Source organism: Muntiacus reevesi, chromosome 1, assembly GCF_963930625.1.
Source record: "Muntiacus reevesi chromosome 1, mMunRee1.1, whole genome shotgun sequence".
NCBI classification, from domain to species: domain Eukaryota; kingdom Metazoa; phylum Chordata; class Mammalia; order Artiodactyla; family Cervidae; genus Muntiacus; species Muntiacus reevesi.
Genome location: NC_089249.1, coordinates 139,090,643 through 139,108,115, shown reverse-complemented (window position 1 = coordinate 139,108,115; position 17,473 = coordinate 139,090,643). Strand labels below are relative to the sequence as shown.

General features: G+C 36.8%; 2 protein-coding genes across 3 annotated transcripts in view; both read left to right on the top strand.

Moving 5' to 3' along the window:
* The window catches only part of LEPR (leptin receptor), a 93,261-nt gene extending 85,618 nt beyond the window's left edge, over positions 1-7,643 (top strand). Inside the window, exons 19-20 of one of the 2 annotated variants that reach the window (XM_065928569.1) lie at positions 2,186-2,286; positions 5,154-7,643. In XM_065928569.1, coding sequence (XP_065784641.1) covers positions 2,186-2,286; positions 5,154-5,178 — 126 coding nt within the window. In that variant the 3' untranslated portion in view covers positions 5,179-7,643. The remainder of the gene's footprint in view (positions 1-2,185; positions 2,287-5,153) is intronic. The other variant, XM_065928579.1, reaches the window with a different exon arrangement.
* Positions 7,644-7,879: 236 nt separating this feature from the next.
* On the top strand, positions 7,880-9,550 carry LOC136148758 (leptin receptor-like). Its single transcript, XM_065908458.1, has 2 exons — positions 7,880-7,903; positions 8,723-9,550. The coding sequence occupies exons 1-2, from the start codon at positions 7,880-7,882 to the stop codon at positions 9,548-9,550; spliced, it is 852 nt and encodes a 283-aa protein (XP_065764530.1).
* Positions 9,551-17,473: the final 7,923 nt, after the last annotated feature.

Below are 17,473 nucleotides of genomic sequence, written 5' to 3'. Positions count from 1 at the left end.
TTAATAAACTTAATGCCACTAAATTGTGCACTTAAAAATAGTTAAAATAAAAAAAAAATAGTTAAAATAATAAATTTTGTGTATATCTTAACACACAAAAAATTGGCAAAGAATCCGAATAGACATTTCTGCAAAGAAGATGTACAAATAGCCAATAAGGAAAAATGAATATATGGTCAATGTGATTAGGAAAAGATTAGGGAAATGTAAACCAAAAACACAAGATAGCACTTTACACTAGCTAGGATTGTTATAGTAAAAACCACAGGTAATAAGTTGGTGAGAATGTGGAGAAATTGGAACTTTCCTGTACTGCCAACTTGAACGTTAAAATGGTGCAGCCATTTGCTCTTAATTTTTCTGGCAGGTCACCTTTTTATTTCTAAAAATAAGATATTTCTGCCATTATGAGATGTAAATATTTAGCGATTTCTGGCTGTAATGAGGATTTACTTATTATATACATACTTTTTTGCCCCTTCTTTACTCATGCTATTACCATATCATATTGTTAGTCACTTTTTTTTCAGTTCCTTCAGTAATCAGTCTATAATCTCAGAACAGTCTTCTAACACTCCATTTGTTGTTCCATGAAATACAGACTGTTTCTTAGAACCCCCCATTATTAAAATAAAATAAAGACATTAGTACTCTTACCTTTCCCTCCAATTCTCTCCACTTCTCAATCTTTGTCAACTGTAACTTTACATTTTCACTTAAGTCAGGGTAGATAACATGTTCTGTGCTATAATTTGTGAGTTAATTTTAAAAAGTAAAAACCCAATAAACTGTATTTTAATTGTTATGAGTTTATAAATATTGTTCCTTGCAGAACCAAGTAATATAATGTGATTATATTACCACATTTTGTGGTTCCAATGACACAAAATAGTTGAAAAAGATATGTTAGAAACACTCCACCCTGTTGATCTGAATTTTGCCAAATTTTAGTTGGCTTCATTTTTCATTTTTATGTTTTATGTTTGTTTTGCTTTTTCTAGAGCTTCTAATTGCTTCTTAATTTTTTTTTTTAACCTTCTTTGTGCTGTATGTGTATGTGCATCTTCACTGGAGATCTGTTCCCCAGGCACCCTGTCCAGGAACTCCTCTATCCTCCTTCTGTGATCTGGCTTAGGCCTTTTCTAACATTACTACAAGCCATCCCTCTGAATTTTCCCTTAACTGGTTTCTAGTAGGGGCTTCCCAGACAGCTCAGTTGGTAAAGAATCCACCTGCAATGCAGGAGACCCTGGTTTCATTCTGGTGTCAGGAAGATCCCTGGAGAAGGGAAAAGTGGTTTCTAGTGGAAACTGTTCTCTAGACTTTTTTCTTCCTCTTTTTGATTAACTACTTCCTTACATAACCTGCCAGGAAATATTGTATAAGTTGAAGTCTCTCCAAGCCTGAAATTCTTTTTATTGTGCCTTCCTTTATTGATATTTTGGTGGAATAGCAAGTTCTAGGTTGACAAGCCTTTCCAATAAAACTTTGAGACGATTCCTGCCTTATCCTCTAGCATCTGGTATCACTTCTGAGAAGTCTAGTGCCATTCTGATTTTTACTCCTCACTGGTATCATGCAGTTTTCTTGCTTTTAATATATTATCCCTGTTATTGATGTTCTAAAATTTTAGTGGTAGGTCTAAACCTATTTAGGAAGATTCTTTTTCATTTAGCTTTGTTCTTGTTTGAAGACACTTTTGATTCCAATCTCCTGTCAATTCTAAGAAATGATATTATTTCTTTGATAACTTCCTCTCCTCTTATTTCTTTGGATGTCATTCTAGAATATGTATTAGGTGGGTGTTGGACCTTCTGCAAAGATCTATACTTCTTATCTCTTCTCTAATATGTCCTGTTTCTTTGTCTTTTTTTGTGTGTGTGTTTGAGACCTGCCATATCTTGTTCCTTCAGTGCTTCTATTGAACATTTGCTCTTTATAGTTGTAAATTTCCAACTATTCATCTTCAGTGTATCCTGTTCTGACTTTATGCATGAAATATTTTCTTACTAGAAATACTGATTTAGAGGATCATTCTTTGTTTTAAAAATTCTCTTTCCTTTTATTCCTTGAACTCTCTGTGTCTGCTAGGATCACATTCTCCTCCTGTTTATCTTGGCTTTTTAAAAAATCTCACACTTTCCACACATATGTGGTAACCCTTTGTTTTTCTTTCATATTTAAGAAAGGGATTGCTTCCCTGAATGGGTTGGAAAGGGCTCTGCTAGATGAGGAAAGACATGCTCATAGACACCAATACTCCTCAGCTGCTAGATTCCTCCCCAGGTAATTTTTCAATTACTTTTAAGAACAAATCTTCAATTTGAGTGTGGAGAATATGAAGCCTTTTCCATGTGTAGTAGAGGGAGTAGAAGAGCCCCATTCCATATAAAGAATTTCCTGTTTTCAGACAAAGGTCTCATTTCTTCCTGTGTTTTTACCTGCCTTTTCTTCACCCCTCCCCTCATCTCCATTATATCAGTTCAGTCAGTTCAGGCATTTGCTTGTGTCCAACTCTTCGTGATCCCATGGACTTCAGCACTCCAAGCTTCCCTGTCTGTCACCAACTCCTGGAGCTTGCTCAAACTCATGTCCATTGAGTCAGTGATGCCATCCAACCATCTCATCCTCTGTCACCCCCTTCTCCTCCTGCCTTCAATCCTTCCCAACATCAGAGTCTTTTCCAGTGAGTCAATTCTTTGCATCAGGTGGCCAAAGTATTGGAGCTTCAGCTTTAACATCAGTCCATCCAATGAATATTCAGGATTCATTTCCTTTAGGATTAACTGGTTTGATCTCTTTGCAGTCCAAGGGACTCTCAAGAGTCTTCTCCAATACCACAATTCAAAAGTATCAGTTCTTCAGCGCTCAGCTTTCTTTATGTCCAACTCTCACATCCATACATGACTATTGGAAAAATCATAGCTTTGACTAGATGGACCTTTGTTGGCAAAGTAACGTCTTTGCTTTTTAATATGCCGTCTAGGTTGGTCATAGCTTTTCTTCCAAGGAGCAAGCGTCTTTTAATTTCATGGCTGCAGTCACCATCTGCAGTGATTTTGGAGCCCAAGAAAATAAAGTCTGTCACTGTTTCCATGGTTTCCCCATCCATTTGCCATGAAGTGATGGGACTGGATGCCATGATCTTTCTTTTTTTGAATGTTGCATTTTAAGCCAGCTTTTTCACTCTCCTCTTTCACTTTCATCAAGAGGCTTGTTAGTTCTTTGCTTTCTGCCATAAGAGTGGTGTCATCTGCATATCTGAGGTTATTGATATATGATCTCCACTATATGCAACAGGGAAAACTGTCCTTCTCTTCAGCTAGGGCTTCCCTGGTGGCTCAGCTAGTAAAGAATCCGTCTGCAATGCAGGAGACCTGGGTTCGATCCCTGGGTTGGGAAGATCCCCTGGAGAAGGGAAAGGCTAGCCACTCCAGTATTCTGGCCTGGAGAGTTCCATGGACTCTATAGTCCACGAGGTCTCAAAGAGTCAGACAGGACTGAGTGACTTTCACTTTCACCTTTCACTTTCCTCCCATCTCCACTATATGCAACAGGGCAAACTGTCTTTCTCTTCAGCTATAGCCCACCTTGGAGGTATTCCAGTCTGCAGCTCATCTCCTTTGGTCTATGCTCCTCCACTTGTTTTCCATCTATTAGAAATTTGAAATCTCATTCCCTCTTAACCTTCTCAGATTATCTCATTTGATTTATTCATACACTTTCATTCTAACAGAGCCTCTATAGAGATGAGAAAGAAACATGCAAGCTCAAACTGCCAACTTGAACCACAGTACTTTCCTACACCATTTCTCACAATGCTTTAAAAACCAGAATCTTTAACAGTATTGCAATCAATTATACTTCAATAAAATAAATGAAACAAATAAAAATCTCTTTAAAAGTTCTGAAATAGGATAAAAAAAATTTTAAACAATGGTTGAAATTCTTGTTGTAGGAAAACATATTGCAGTAAGTCAATAGCCTTGTTGTTCTTCTAATTCAAAACTTTTTAAAACCTCTTTCTTTAGCATTTTGTCTACTCTGTTAGTTTCTTCGTCTAAATCCAAACCATCTACATTTGAGGTGTGTGTGTGTGATCTAACCCTGCTTCTTTGTTGTCTACATTTATGTCTATTTCCACAAAGTGTACTCCCGCTTAACAACCTAAATACTTTGCATGTTTAAATTAAAATCAAATGGAATTTTTCTTTTGAGTCAAAAAGACTATCCTAGATTCCACCACCTGTTCTAGTTCTCAAAAGAAGCAGCTTAGCAACCCATAAACTCCTAATACCGTTCTCATGGATCTGAGGCAGATTGTCCCTGAAATTGCTAGAACAGCCTTGCAGAAGTGTGAATATTTAGTTTCCTAAAATATGATTTCTGTTTTCTCTATTTTCTTGTCCTTCTTAATATCTATATATGTGCCTTTGGGTCATAATGAATCAGAAGAGATGATAAATTAATCTGCTCAAATCTATCACAGCAAATAGAAAAAGCAAAAGAAAGAACATGTTCTCCTCCCTACTTGTGTTTAAAATATCTTTTCATCTTCCTTTGTATTTTAGACATTGTTGGATTAGAAAAATATTCAGAGTCCTCCCTCTATTTAGCTGTGCAACTTTAAGCCTTGATCGTTTTGTCTATAAAAAGGGAGAAATGTGGACCAGATGAAAGTTCTTAGAACTTTTTTCTAGATTAAAAAAACCATGATAATTTTATTCTTCTTTACTATTTCAAATCTTCTCTATTTTAATTGAAAAAATTATTTTCAGAAATCTACTACTTTATTCTTTCTTGTTCCAAATTCTCTAATATTTGCTGTATTTCCTCCACTTGCTTTTAATTTTCCCAGCTCTTTGTTCTTCTTTGCTTTTACTTATTCTATTATTCCTCTATAGATTTTCTTTTCTGGGATTGCTAAGGCTATCCTTAGAGTGCGATGTTAAGGCATGCCTTAAGAAAATGATAGAGACCACCTTAGTTCAAAATGTTATCGTTTCGTAAAAACGTGCATTACTGTAGTTTAACACAAGAATTTATGATCCACTACCCATGCCTGACAGAACATCTTTTTGATTTCTTTTATTTTTTGCTTTCTGAATGTTTTTTATTTTGCTTCCTTATTTTGTTTTATTTTATCTGAACAGAGAACGGACGTTCTTTGAAGTCTAATCATGATCACTACCGATGAACCTAATATGCCAGCTTCCCAACATTCTATAGAGTACTAGAAGATTTTACATTTTGAAGAAGGGGAGACAATCTAAAAAAAATGGTGAACTATTGAGAACTAAAATATGGTGGATTATGTTGATTTAGAACTTAAAACAGATGGGTAAATTTGGAGTTCAAGACCTTGATCTCAGTCCAGTTCAGTTTGGATGTATGATTACTTCTCAGGTCATCTCAAAAGTAGTATTTATGATATATGGCTTTTGATTTGTCCTTTGTCTGGTCATAAAACATTAAAAAATATGACTGTTGCTTTCAGCACATATCTATTAGATATCATCAAATTTATAATAGACAGTGCTATAACTACAGCTTCTGACACATAACTTGGCAAATGCAATGACTCTAAATATAAAATGTAGCAAAAGTTTTTAGTTTACATCTTATGTCCGATTTTATGTCCTTTTATAGACACTTCAGCCTATAAATTGAACTATTTGGGTATTCTTTATAATGTCTTGGAGCTCTTATATTTATTTAACTCTGATTCATATGGGAATTTTCATTTTAGCCTTGAAAATGACCTAAATGCTAACTTCCATTTCAGATCAAAGACAGTTTGTTCTGGTCGAAGGCCAGTAGAAGTCACAGTTCATTTTGGGATGACCTGACGTATCTAGGTCAGATTGACCAGATAAGGAAACACATCGGCTTCCAATTCGGCATCTTTGTGAAATTCTTGACTAAATTTAATTTATTTACACTGAACCACCCAAAACTTCTAGCAGGCAGGGAAATGGGCAGTGATGCAAAAAGGGAGACTCTCTAAAGCTTTTAGAAATTGCTCAAAGCAAACCCAGGACTTTCCTTCTTGAAAAAAGAGACCACCTCTAATGCTAGTGGTGAATTACCTTGTGTGCCTTGCTGCTCACATTCAAAATGAACCAAAGCCTCTGTTTGATTAACCCAAATAATATTTAAATTTAGGATACATATGCATTACTTACATTTAGATTTCATTCACAGTTTTATTTGAATGTTAAAAAACCTAAAAATCAGGAAGAAAGTGTCCTTTCCCCACTTCACTGCCTTTTAATAGATGTCATTGGAATATAAAATTGAAGTGTGAAAATATGAAAGGATATTAATTCCTTCTAGCTGAGTACATATTTAATATGCTCTCAGACTGTTCTAAAATCTTGAAATGTTAGATGCATATGGTAATCGAAATGATTTTTTAGTACACATACTCTTAATAAATGTCTGTGACCCATTGATAAAATATACTTTAATAATATATGGATATGTGCTTGTTGTTGTTGTCTTCCATTATTAGTGAACTCTTTCATCAAATGCATTTGAAGAAGTAAATTGTTTGGTGTAACAGATTAATTACCGATTATGAAGCTTTAGAGGGCATGAAATATGTCAAACATGTCATTTGAAGAACATCTGTGAGTTTGCATGCTATGTGCTATTCTTATTTTTGTTTTCAGTGTTAATAGTATGCAGTTCCTTTATTTGTAGATCTTAATTTCTTGGTTCATTTAAATTTTATGAAAATCAGTACATATATAGTAGTAACCTTAATAAAAAATAAAATGGGCAAAAAATTTTGAAGGAAATTATATAAATTTAATTATATATTTCTCTCAGAAAAAAACAGGAAGAGAAATAGTTTTCTCTTTACACATTATGTTCATATAATAACAGAAAACTTTGTAATAATACAGTATCTGTTATTATGTAGTATTTTAGTCTCTATATAAATCTATTCCATTATATTTGGTATATTTATTCCTTTATGGTTATAATCACCCATATATTTCATTGAGTTCAACATTATGTTAAATGAATTGTATTTTTATATGGAATATAAATTCCATATAAATTCCATAAATGTCATTATGAATGTTGATTATATTGTTATTTCAAGCAATATATCTGAATTCATTCTATTAGTTTAAGAATTATAAAATTCAAAATTTTAATTATATGTATAGCATAAAATTGAACACATTTTCTGTAGTACTTCATTTAGTTGTGCTAATTTTTCAATCTGCTGTATCTACAGTTTTATTTTGCATTTATTTTTTCAATGTGTTTATATTGTATGAGTTGAGCTTTTTTGCACATAGATGCTTGCTTGCAGCTGCTTAGCAGGGTTTGTTGTTGTAATGTAACCACTGTTCTTATAAAAATATGATGTGCATTTGTTTTGTATCTTTGTCTTCATTCCACATGTCCTTTAGGTTGTATTTTTATGTGAAATTATTTAAAAGTCTGTGATCATCTCTTTCACCTTAATTGTTTTTAGCAAATAGGTATTCTTAGTTCTTATTTTCTGATATTCATAAATAGATTTTTAGTATGATGTAAGGTAGATAAGATCACATATAGTCTCCTTCATATCATGTATTATGTCATGGAGTAGTTATTTTAGTGATCTGTAGCCAAGTTGTATTGCTCCTTTGATTTTTAAAAAAATGTATTTATTCATTTTTGTCTATGCTGTGTCTTCATTGTTGTGTGGGCTTTTCTCTAGTTGTGGGGAGCAGGGGCTACTCTCTGGTTGTGCTAGGGTTTCTCTTTGCGGTGGCTTCTCTTGTTGCAGAGCTTGGGCTCTAGGGCAAGCGGGCTTCAGTAGTTGCAGTAGTTGTGGCTCCCGGGGTCTAGAGCGCAGGCTCAATAGTTGTGGCCCATGGGCTTAGCCGCTGCACGGCACGTGGGATCTCTCTGGACCAGGGGTGGAACCTGTGTTTCCTGAATTGGCATGTGGATTCTTTACCACGGAACCACCAAGGAAGCCCCGCTCATTTGATTTTGTATCAATTTACCTTTTAAACTTGATGTAAGAGATTTCAGTTTGTGGAGGTGTAATTTGCTATACAAAATTAGAAATTCTTCTACAGATAACACTTTCTAATTTCGGTGTCCTCAGTCACATCTGACTCTTTGAAACCTCATGGACTATAGCCCCTCAGGCTCTTATGTCCATGGCATTTTCCAGGCACGAATACTGGATCCCCTTCTCCAGGGGATCTTCCTGACCCAGGAATCGAACCCACGTCTATTGTGTCTCCTGCACTGGCAGGCAGATTCTTTACCACCAGCACCACGCGGGAAGCCTTTGAGAGCTATGTACTTTCAGATACTATTTAATGTATTTCTTGTACAAAGCTATGAGATAAATATTGAACACAATTTTACAGATGAGGAAATTGAAAGGCAGAGGGGTTAATGTACTTGTCCATGATCATAGAAACGGAAAGACTCAAATTTAAGTCTTTCTCATCTCTCTTTTAAACAGTATCTTATACTACCTGTCCCTTATGATTTTTGATCTATTTATTTCAGCCCCAAAATCAGTTAGTTTGTGGTTTATGATTTAACCACAATTAGTATGTGGTTTATATGGTTATGATTAGTTTGTGATTTATGTCCTTTCATTTAAACTTTCACACTTCCATTTCTTCCATGATATCATAGTGAAGCAAAACAAAAATCAATACAATTGAGGATTAAAATGTGTCTTTTCTTTTAGCCAGAAACATTTGAGCATCTTTTTATCAAGCACACAGAATCAGCGACCTTTGGTCCTCTTCTTTTGGAGCCTGAAACCATTTCAGAAGATATCAGTGTTGATACATCATGGAAAAATAAAGATGAGATGGTGCCAACAACTACAGATGCTCTACTTTTGACGACTCCAGATCTTGAGAAGGGTTCCATTTGTATTAGTGACCAATGCAGCAGTGCTCAATTCTCTGAGGCTGAGAGCACAGACATAACCTGTGAGGATGAAAGCAGGAGACAGCCCTCTGTTAAATATGCCACCCTGCTCAGCAACTCTAAGTCAGGTGAAACTGAGGAGGAGCAAGAGCTTATAAATAGCTCAGTCAGCAAATGCTTCTTGAGCAACAATTCTCCACCAAAGGATTCTTCCTCTAAGAGATCATGGGAAATAGAAACCCAGGCATTTTTTATATTGTCAGATCAGCATCCCAATATAATTTCACCACACCTTCCATTCTCGGAAGGCCTGGATGAACTTTTGAAGCTTGAGGGAAATTTCCCTGAGGAAAATAATAATGAAAGGCCTGTCTATTATTTAGGAGTCACTTCAATGAAAAAGAGAGAGAGTGATGTGTTTTTGACCAATGAGTCAAGAGTGTTGTCCCCATTCCCAGCCCACTGTTTATTCACTGATGTCAGAATCCTTCAGGACAGTTGCTCACACCTTGTAGAAAATAACTTCAACTTAGGAACTTCTGGTCAGAAGAGTTTTGTATCTTACATGCCTCAATTTCAGACTTGTTCCACTCAGACTCAGAAAATAATGGAAAACAAGATGTGTGACCTAACTGTCTAATTTCATTCCAGAAACATCTGAGATTTATGATGTAATTGAGTCATATGAAGGTTAATACATTTCACCATTGGTTAGTAGAGTAGAAAAGAAAACAGAGTCAAATTTGAAAATGATTGTTCCAGAACTAATGGTAGCTATACTCACTCAAGTAGTACAGACAGAGGGTGTGAGAAAGCCTTCAAGAGCCTAACGATGTAGACTGACTCTTCTAATGATTTTGCTAATCAGCTACAGTGCGACGGTCTCCAGTGACTTTTGTGTAGCTAGCCATAAACCCAACAGTACTATTTTTGGGGACATCGAACCCATGTAGAAGGAGCTAATCATCCGAATTACATTCACATCTGAAAGACTTGACACTAACACTTGTGAAAATGTAAAAAAGGGTGTGGTTATTTTACCTTGAGTTGTCTTTATTGTGTGCTCAATTACACACACACACACACGCAATCATACACAATAGGCATCCTTGTGCATTTTAAAAGTACATGATGTGTTTGTATTTTGTGATATTAGACTGTGTGATTTGAAAGTGTTTTTATTTAACAGGCTTACCTTGAGCACTTACTCTGTGATCCACCCTCTGCTAAATGTTGCAGATAAATACAGGATATTGCCCTGGGCTAGGGGATATACTTGTGAAGATACAGAGGAAATCAGTCTTTACGTATCAAAATTAAGATCTGTACCATAGAATGAGACTACCTATTAGAATGATGATACCCACAAGTATTTTGATAGCAACACGTATTTATGAAAATATACTGTCTGCCTTAACTTTTCTTTGGCTGCCCTGATAGGTCAGTTGGTAAAGAATCTGCCTGCAAAGCAGGAGACCCCAGTTCAATTCCTGGGTTGGAAAGATCCACTGAGAAGGGATAGGCTACCCACTCGAGTATTTTGGGGCTTCCCTTGTGGCTCAGCTGGTAAAGAATCTGGCTGCAATGCGGGAGACGTTGGTTTGATATCTGGGTTGGGAAGATCCCCTGAGGAAAGGAACGGCTACCCACTCCAGTGTTCTGGCCTGGAGAATTCATGGACTGTATAGTCCGTGCGGTCGCAAAGAGTTGGACACGACTGAGTGACTTTCACTTCACTAACTCTTCTTTACAAAGATGGTGACATGCTCACTTTCTGATACAGTTAGATAGTTAAATGTTACTGTATGTGAGTCTGGAGTCCTTGTCTTCCTCATTCCCACTTGCACATACACTATTTTTTTCTCATTTACTGAGCATTCTCCCTATATATAAACCAACCACTATGCTAATACTTTCCTTGCTGCTGTGCTGTGCTTAGTCGCTCAGTCGTGTCCTACTTGCGATCCCATGGACTGCATCCTGCCAGGCTCTTCCGTCCAAGGGCATTCCCGAGGCAAAAATACTGGAGTGGGTTGCCATACCTTCCACCAGGGGATCTTCGCAATCCAGAGGTCAAACAAAGGTCTCCCACATTGCAGGCAGATTCTTTACCAGCTGAGCTAACAGGGAAGCCCCAATACTTTCCTTACTTTAGGTAAGTTAATTATCGAAATAATTGTATGAAACATATTCTACTATTGCATTCCTTTTAAAGATTAGAAGATTAAGTAATCTTTCCCAAGATCACAGAGTTAGTGGAATTCAGTTATAAACCCAGAACTTTTTAAGCTAGTGATTATGATTTTAACCCATACCTTACATTGTCATCCATTAAAAAAAAAGATCTGCCTGTTATCTAAATAAAATTTCTTTAGTAGAATTCAGACTTAAATTGAAGAAAGTAGGGAAAACCACTAGACCATTCAGGTATGATCTAAATCAAATCCCTTATGATTATACAATGGAAGTGACAAATAGATTCAAGGGATTAGATCTGATAGAGTGCCTGAAGAACTATGGATGGAGGTTCATGACATTGTACAGGAGGCAGTGATCAAGGCCATCCCCCCCCAAAAAAAATGGAAAAAGGCAAAATGGTTTCTGAGGAGGCCTTAAAAATAGCTGTGAAAAGAAGAGATGTGAAAGGCAAAGGAGAAAAGGAAAGATATACCCATATGAATGAACAAGGAGAGATAAGAAAGCCTTCCTCAGTGATCAATGCAAAGAAATAGAGGGAAACAATAGAATGGACTAAAGATCTCTTCAAGAAAATTAGAGATACCAAGGGAACATTTCATGCAAAGATGGGCACAATAAAGGACAGAAATGGTATGGACCTAACAGAAGCAGAAGATATTAAGAACAGGTGGCAAGAATACACAGAAGAACTATACAAAAGAGATCTTCATGACCCAGATAACCACAATGGTGTGATCACTCACCTAGAGCCAGACATCCTCAATTGTGAAGTCAAGTGGGCCTTGGCAAGCATTGCTACAAACAAACCTAAAAGATGATGCTGTTAAAGTGATGCACTTTTATGTCAGCCAATCTGGAAAACTCAGCAGTGGCCACAGGACTGGAAAATGTCAGTTTTCAACCAGTCCCAAAGAAGGGCAATGCCAAAGAATGTTCAAACTACCACACAATTGCACTTATCTGCCATGCTAGCAAAGTAATGCTCAAAGTTCTTCAAGCCAGGCTTCAACAGTATGTGAACTGTGAACTTTCAGATGTTCAAGCTGGATTTAGAAAAGGCAGAGGAACCAGAGATCAAATTGCCAACATCCGTTGGATCATCGAAAATGCGAGAGAGTTCCAGAAAACCATCTACTTCTGCTTTATGGATTACGCCAAAGCCTTTGACTGTGTACATCACAACAAACTGCGGAAAATTCTTCAAGAGATGGGAATACCAGACCACCTGACCTGCCTCCTGAGAAATCTGTATGCAGGTCAGGAAGCAACAGTTAGAACTGGACATGGGACAACAGACTGGTTCCAAATAGGAAAAGGAGTATGTTAAGGCTGTGTATTGTTATCCTGCTTATTTAACTTATATGCAGAGTACATCATGCAAAATGCCAGGCTGAGTGAATCACAATCTGGGATCAAGATTGCTCAAAGAAATATCTATAACCTCAGATATGCAGATGATACCACCCTTATGGCAAAAAGTGAAGAGGAGTTGAAGAGCCTCTTGATGAAAGTGGAAGAAGAGAGTGAAAAAGCTGGCTTAAAACTCAGTATTCAAAAAACTAAGATCATGGCATCTGGTCCCATTACTTCATGGCAAATAGATGGGGAAACAATGGAAACAGTGACAAACTTTATTTTCTTGGGCTCTAAAATCACTGCAGATGTTGACTGCAGCCATGAAATTAAAAGACACCTGCTCCTTGGAAGGAAAGCTATGACTAACCTAGACAGCATATTAAAAAGCAGAGACATTACTTTGCCATCAAAGTTCCATTTAGTCAAAGCTATGGTTTTCCAGTAGTCATATATGGATGTGAGAGTTGGACTGTAAAGAAAGCTGAATGCTGAAGAATTGATGCTTTTGAACTGTGGTGTTGGAGAAGACTCTTGAGAGTCCCTTGCACTGCAATGAGATCAAACCAGTCAATCCTGAAGGAAATGAGTCCTGAATATTCATTGGAAGGACTGATGTTGAACCTGAAACTCCAATACTTTGGCCACCTGATGCGAAGAACTGACTCACTGGAAAAGACCCTCATGCTGGGGAAGATTGAAAGCAGGAGGAGAAGGGGACGACAGAGGATGAGATGGTTGAATGGCATCACTGACTTGATGGATATGTGTCTGAGCAAGCTCCGGGAACTGATGATGGACAGGGAAGCCTAGTGTGGTGCAGTCCATGGAATTGCAGAGTCGAGCAAAGAGACACAACTGAGCAACTGCACTGAACTGAATTGTTAATACTGGATAAAAATTAAGTGAGAATTACACAGATGTTGTCTTTGCCTTTAAAGACTTTAATGTTTATTTTTTATTCTAGTTCTTCGTATGGCAAAAAAAATCCCAAGAAAACATATTGAGTAATAAACTAAGAAACCTGCAGAGACAGTTGTTCAATGGCAGTAAGAATTTCCAGATTATCAGTATCATCAAAATAAATACTTCAGTCCTCAAAGCTTTCCCCATGGGCTGTTAAGCATCACTGTAAGTGAAAGTCATTCAGTCGTGTCCGACTCTTTGTGATCCCGTAAACTCTATAGTCCATGGAATTCTCCAGTCCAGAATACTGGAGTGGGTAGCCTATCCCTTCTCCAGTGGATCTTCCCAACCCAGGACTTAAACTGGGGTCTCCTGCATTGCAGGTGGATTCTTTACCAGCTGAGCTACCTGGGAAGCCCATGTGTCCATGGGGTCACAAAGAGTCAGACACAACTGAGCAACTTTCACCTTCACTTTCAAACATCACTAGTTTCGTACTTAAACTGAGAGAGGATTCTGCTGATTTACTATTACTGAAAATAAAATTCTACCCCCTTCTCGATTCTGGTTGTGGCCATATGAAATGAGTGGTTCTAAAGAGTGACAACCTGTAATCCGTAAAGCTGTTTCATGTCATAAGTACTGTTGAGATATCTCAGTATCTCACATACTCAACCAGTGACTCTTAACGAGAGAAAGGTAGAGGGCCTGTATCAACTCACTGAATGAGTAATTCTGTACAAAGATAAAGAAAGAAAAATTTTTTTCAATGATTTTTAATTGGCTTACAGTTTCAGGAACAATTATTACACATGTGGAAATTTTGGTAAAATTAACCATTATTTTTAATACTTCTCATAGAATATACATATATTAAAATTAAATTTTGCCCCATTCTGCATGTAAATAGAGATTAAACACCAATCAAGTCTCCTGAGACATGACATCCTCTCATTCTCCTGTGGTTTGGGACCCAGAACAACAAGAAAGAGAAACTGATAAATGTTCCAGTCAGCCTGAGGTTTTGCCATGTGTGTATGTATACTGTAGTGAATTCAGAAGTCCCAGGACCACTGGAGTGCTGCAGGTCTGAGTTAAAGGAACTTGGTGACAGCATCTTAGCCTGAGATCACTGATTCCATTCTGATGCAGCTTCAGTTCCCCAAACAAAGACAGTTTAGAAATTGAAACTCCAAGGGAGCCTCCTTAATAGAGAGTGTCCAACGGGTGCAGTTTGACCTATTGTTATATATAGATTTAGATCAGATCATATTTACATATGGGAAAGAATCTGCCTGCCAATGCAGGAGCTGCAAGAGTTGAGGATTCGATCTAGGTCAGGTAGATTCCCTGGAGTAGAAAAAGGCAACCCACGCCAGTATTCTCACCTGGAGAACTCCATGGAAAGAGGAGCCTAGCAGGTTACAGTCCATGGGGTTGCAAAAAGTCAGACATGACTGAAGCCCAGCATGTTATATATGCCATATATAACATGCTATATATGCTATATATATATGCTATATATAACATGTTATATATATGTGGATTGTAGATTGTGCTGTGTGTGCTATGGCACTTCAGTTGCTTTAGCACCACGTGGGAAGCCCAGATTATAGACTAGATCATATTTATTGTCAAGGCTCTAATTTTCATTTTCAAAAGTTCATTTCACTCTACATATTACTGTGTATTATTGGGTCTTTATGAAAATTACCATTCAGATGAAAATTTTTAATGTGTATTTGTTTGATTAGATATTCTCTTTTTCTTTGCAAACATTCTGTAAAAAGAATTTTTAAGGGAGAGAGAAGCTGAAGTATAGGTTTGGACTTTTAAACTTAGGATAGATCTCAAATTTTGAGTATTTCATTTAAGGGCCTAAAATTTCAACACAAGCTATGAATCTGTCTCTAAATCTGAACTTCATGAAAGTAAACCCAGAAATTAATAATTTGAGCTAACAGATTAAACAGTTTTGTTTGAAGATAAATCATTTGTCAAGGTTAATGAGATTATAGATCTCCTAGGTTAAAACCTCTAAAAACAAAGAAGGGAAAAAAGACGAGGTATACTTACAAGTATGAATCGTGCATGAGCTCAGTTGCTGTCATGTCTGAGTCTCTGCGACCCCACGGACTGTAGTCCGCCAGGCTCCTCTGTCCGTGGAATTCTCTAGGCAAGAATACTGGAGCAGGTTGCCATTTCCTTCTCCAGGGGATCTTACTGACCTGGGGATCAAACCTGAGCCTCCTGCATTGACAGGCGGGTTCTTTGTCACTAGCGCCACCTGGGAAGCCCAATGAGTATGAGTGAGTGCTAAGTCACTTCAGTCGTGTCCGGCTCTGTGTGACCCTATGGACTGTAGCCTACCAGGTTCCTCTGTCCATGAGATTATCCAGGCAAGAATACTGGAGTGGGTTGCCATTTCCTTCTCCAGGGAATCTTCCCAACCCTGTGTCTCTTGTGTCTCCTGCATTGGCAGGCAGGTTCTTTACCACTAGCGCCACCTGGGAAGCCCCAGTCAGAATGAGTACAAGCCTCCTATTGGAGCCCTCTGTTCTCATTTAGAGGTTACATGGTGGCAAGAGGAATAGGAGCAGAGGTCTTTTATTTTTAAACCTAGTCTCCAGTAGTAAAAAGACGGATGAAATTCCCAAACCAGTGGGTGATCCTGGACCGAGAACAATGTTTTATGACAGTAAGCATGGCATTCTTCTACCTCCTCTTATTCATTTCCAATAAAATCAACTCCCTCTTTCCAAATATCAAGCATATGGTCATATTCTCTTAGGAATATCCATTTTAACTTCTCAAAAGTTGAGTGGGAAGGTAAACTTCCTCCACAAATTGATACCAGATCCAAAGTTACTTTGGTTGCACAGTATAGAGATGAGGCAGTAAGAGTTGTGCCCACGGGGCTCATGCAGGCTTTGGCAATATGCTAAATGAATTGAGACATGTTGCAGCCATATGTCAGGTAGACATGGCTGAAAAAAAAGACCTCTCCAGATTATCTCCTGTAGTTTTTAAAAGATACACGCTCTACTTGTCATCTTTCAAGGGTCATCTTGATAGATACAGACTCTTCTAAAGTATTTACTATTGAGAAAACACATTCTCAAATTTTAAAACACAAGATTAAAATTGTCCACTCTATTAAGTTGAGAAGAATCACATTGGAGAAAAAAATTAAACATAGTCACCAAAAATGTGAAGAACTGTTTGTAAAAGGAAGCTAGGTAAGTCAGTAGTTTTACTCCTTCTTGAACAATTGTTTAAAACAAAAAAGTGTTCCTGCACCTCATTATGATGTTGGGCAAGCAGCTTACAACACAAAAGACTAAATTAAAACTGAAATATTGTTGCATACATTTGTATGGACATCAAGAAATGGTTTCCATGGGTTTTTATATTGAATGAATTATTTTTATACAAAGTTTATCAATCAATATTGTGGAAAGATGCTGATGTCTGTTTTTCAAAATTAAATATGCTTAAGATGTATGGCATTAAATTCAATTTTGTCAGGATCTTTGATAGGATATTTTAAATAACATGTCCATTCAAAATATCTGAACTGAGAAATAATTTGGGAGATATTTAATTTTATAGTGCAATACTTATATTGTAGATACTGTACTTGTAAAATTTGTCATAAAGTATTTGGCATGCTGTTAACACTTTCTCTTTATTTACAGTTGGTATGTTAATAAATGTTATAAACATAAGTGCTGAGATATGCATCACCAGTTGTTCTATACAATTTAATTGTCCTACTTCACCTTTTTGCCCATAAGTTCATAAAGAAAGATGTGTAAATTCTGATGACTGTGAATTTTTCATCACTATGAATCATAGTGTTGAAATTGATATGAGATCAAATATGAAAAATGGAAAGTGAAAATACAATTCTTATGATTTAAGTTATTTTAGGATTATTTTATCTATTACATGATTACTACTTTCAGGAAAATTTGGAAAATGTGAAGAAATAATTCTTGTAGTTTATGTGAATAGGTAATATATTATTTTTATTCATTGTTAGCATTTGTGCTTTTAAAATTCTTACAAACATGTTTTGCCTTTGGAAGGGATTTGAAAACAT